At 40.3% G+C, this 3,904-nt stretch overlaps 1 protein-coding gene across 1 annotated transcript; it reads left to right on the forward strand.

The window, feature by feature from the left end:
* The first annotated feature begins 751 nt into the window (after nt 1–751).
* Nucleotides 752–2,835, forward strand: LOC129245906 (uncharacterized). Its single transcript, XM_054884344.1, has 3 exons — nt 752–1,084; nt 1,143–1,788; nt 1,862–2,835. Exons 1-3 carry the CDS (start codon nt 884–886, stop codon nt 2,131–2,133), a joined length of 1,119 nt encoding a protein of 372 aa, XP_054740319.1. The 5' UTR covers nt 752–883; the 3' UTR covers nt 2,134–2,835.
* The last annotated feature ends 1,069 nt before the right edge of the window (nt 2,836–3,904 follow it).

A 3,904-nucleotide genomic window follows, 5' to 3' on the forward strand; every position in this document is an offset into this window, starting at 1 on the left:
GTAGCCGGATTTGTACTGATGAGGGTTATTTTTTTTAAGCGCGGCCGAAGGCAGCCCACGTGAAAAGAAGTTCTACGCAAAAGTACTGTGGATTGCGTAGCCGGAGTTGGATTGATGAGGGTTATTTGTTTTAAACGCGACTGTAGGGCGCCCATGCGAAAAAAAGTTGTATGTATGAGGACCCGTTTGTGAAACTGATCGAAGCAATATAATACACTTATAAACCGTAATTTTTAGCTTTTAATTACTTTATTATTTATTGTGATAAGCTTAATATCATTGTTTTTAAGTTTCGATGAGTTGTATGTTTTTATTTTCAAAAATATTTTCAATTTTAAATTACAGCAAAAAATACTGCAGTTTTACAATGAACCTTCCACTGAACATCCCTGCATACGAACTTCGTTTTTATTTCAGGTGTATGGCAACACTAGCTTTTCACTTAAATAGAGAATTTTAACATTAAATTCGTTAAAAACTATAAGCCTCCGGCAGGTTCGGTTTTCAGTTTTAAGATGGGGAAACACCCCTCTATCCCACCCTTTTAACCTTTTTTTTCAAAGCGATATACATTATACTAAATATTTCCCAAAATATTTACTGGACGTGATTTTTGATATAATATATTTTTGGCGAAATGGAGCTAATTCTGCACTTGCTTCTAAATAGTTTTGTTCAAGTGGTCTGGTAACATTACCAAGCGTTGTCGTTAAACACAAACTTAACGAAAGACTGAAAACCCATTGACAGATGCTTGGAAAACACTGTTTACAGAAATACTGGCGCTCCGCGGCAATTTACTAAAATATTTATAATTTTTGAGAGTTTAGTTGCAAAATAATCAGCAAAAATTGCGTCCGAAAGTTCTGAGCAACACCAAAAGATGGATCGGCGAAAGAAGCGCACATCCACAAATCAATATATGATGTACTTGGACATGATGGAGAAGGACTCCATTTTTGCAACTGGACGCATTCCACGCGATGTTGAAAGTAATTATTTGCATAAAAAATGGAAAGAACTTTCCGACAAGTTGAATACATGTAACAGTGGACCAACATTAACAGCAGAAGAATGGCGCAAGGTAACGCATAGGTGAATTCGTGTGAGATTTTACTAAAAATTCTTTTGTTTTCATGTAGCGACTAAACGATTGGAAAAATACAACCCGTTGTAAATACAGACGAAGCGTTTCTGGTGAAAAAGATGTATCGTTAACCTCTTTAGAAATAAAGGCACTTGATCTCTTCGGCAAAGTACCAAACGCTGGATGCGACCCAGTAAGCATAACACTTAAATCCGAGAAGGAAGATCCAGACGATGAAGTAGAACATCAGCGTACATCCGAATCTCTGCAAAAAGAATTGCAAGCTGCCGTTGAAGAAGCTATTTGTGGTGACGACGACGACGACGACGCTCTGCAAGATGAAAATGATGAAAACGAAGATATTATTGCACATGCAATATCGAACAATGTGCAAACATCTGTCGCAACCAATACGGGTTCAGCAAATGTTGGCAGCACAACCACAACTTATCGCACGATTGTGGTGGAAAATGCGCAGTTCACAGACGATGAACAGAACCAAGACCATTTGGAGTTCATCACACAACGGCGGCATACATTGGGACCGTCATCGACATCCAGTAATGTTGTGGCAACAGGCGTACAAACGATGGTGACAGCGGCTCCGCCACCTCAAACCACTGTTACCAAACTGATCAACGGTGAGATGCCGTTAAAACGATTGCGTACGCAGCCACCCACCGAACAAGTTATCTACGAAGGTGTGTTCCATAACGAACGACTATGCTCTGATGTGTTTCTTAAAATTTAACTTCTTTTTATTTTTTTTTTCAGTTAAAAAAGCACCAATATCGCAACCACGCACCATAACAATACATAATGCGGCAGTGCCGCAGGCGGAAAGCCACTCGGTATCAAGTAACAATAGCAGCCATAATGCTGCAGCCCATCTGGTAGGCTTAAACAGTTTTCCAACACACGATGCGCGTGAGATTGCGCGCCAGCTCAAACGTCTGGCGGATATCAAGGCTGAAAAGCTGAAATTCGAAATAGCACGTTTCAAATTTAACAACCCCGGTTTTGTTTATCACTCATCAACATTATAGTATATTTACCGCAATATCAATGCATTTTGAGTTGACAACGTGGAGGAGAGATCGTGGAAAGATCATCCATAAAATTTTGTTTTAAAAAATTTGTCTACATAGTTATAAATCGACCCAAATATTATAATTTACTAAACGACTAGTAGTAGCAGATCTAACGCTTTACACAGTCCTAAACTAATATATTTTATTTCAAATACTTATCTTTATTATTTGTATTTATCGGTTAATAATATATTTAAGGTAATTTAAGTCTCAAAGATAAAATGAGTCATGTCGTAGTAAAACTGTTTCGAAACTTTTCTATTGCTGAGAAATCTGTACAACCACTTCAATAGCTGCCCTGCCAAGAGTGTCGCTCTCAAATGCCATAGTATCTTTTGGTGTGGGTGCTTTACTTCGTTCACCAGCTTTTCAACTTACTTAAATCATATGCAATATGCATGTATAACTAAGCAAAGTCCAAAAACTGTCACTCCAGCAGCACTCCCCAAACTTTTATGGAGAATCTTCGTGCTGTTGCAACAACAACCAGTCTTCTTGCAATTACTTGCATTATGCGTAAACTTGAAATTTGACCACAAATGAGCGAGAGCTTGTTGCAAATAAGAAAACAAATTAAGTGTACAATTGATTTTAATTACATATTATATTGTATTTTACTGGATTATTCAAAAATATGTACTATAAGCATATGAAATTTTAAATAAATTAATTTCAACGTAAAACCTAAATTATTTAATAACGAAATTGTGGATACCTCGTATGATTAAGCTACGTTCCACTAAGCTGAGTGGCGGGGGCGGTCGTACAGGGTTTGATTGAGCCTTCCCGCGCGGAGCGTCTGCCAAGCGATCAACCGAATCGGCTGGTGGGGGAAAATGATCGTTGGACCTTCCACTAGAAACCGGTCCCAGTTCGCTGGCAACGGCGCTGCAGTCAACATCGCTCCGCGTGTGAAAGCTGTTTTAAAAGTGTGTTAGGATTTTGGGATTTCGAGGCATCGTCCACAAGGAGTTTGTACCTCCAGGAAGCACTGTAAACGCGGCATTTTACAAAGAAGTGCTCCTTTGGCTGAAAAACCGCGTCGCTCGGGGTCGGCCCGACTTCGTCAACAATTGGATCCTTCATCACGACAATGCGGCGGCGCACACCGCCTTCCTCTGCACCTCTGCATTGGCCAAGATGGGGGTTCCGGTGCTTCCCCACCCTCCCTACAGCCCAGACCTGTCTCCTCCGGACTTCTTCTTGTTCCCGCGCCTGAAAAGAAAGCTGAAGGGGAGGTGTTTCGACTCCATCGAGGCGATCTAAAAAACTGTGACAGCCGAATTGAACGCGATTCCGGCGGATGAGTTTAAAAAATGTTTTCTGCAGTGGAAGGACCGCTACCAGCGATGTATTGAGGCTCAAGGGTGCTATTTTGAAGAATATTAGTTGTATAAGCCAAAAGGTTTAATAAAACTGCTTAAAAAAATAAGGCTCATTACTTTTCAATCAAACCCTGTATTATGAGTGGTCATTAGCAGCATCAATGGACTTTACCAGTTCCCCCGACAGTCGGCTCTACGTTAACGGAACGACCCTGATTTACTATATATCCGGCCAAGGACTGTCACTTCAGCAGGACCCCCCGTGCATGTGTGGGGAATGTTTTTGCTGCTACAACAACAACAACCTGCATGATGAAATCTCGTTAACTTTTTTGTAAGCTTAACGTATTTCGCGCAAAAAGTTTCATCATCCTTTTTAAAGAGCTGCTGGCAAAAAAATG

Source organism: Anastrepha obliqua, chromosome 4, assembly GCF_027943255.1.
Source record: "Anastrepha obliqua isolate idAnaObli1 chromosome 4, idAnaObli1_1.0, whole genome shotgun sequence".
Classification (NCBI taxonomy): domain Eukaryota; kingdom Metazoa; phylum Arthropoda; class Insecta; order Diptera; family Tephritidae; genus Anastrepha; species Anastrepha obliqua.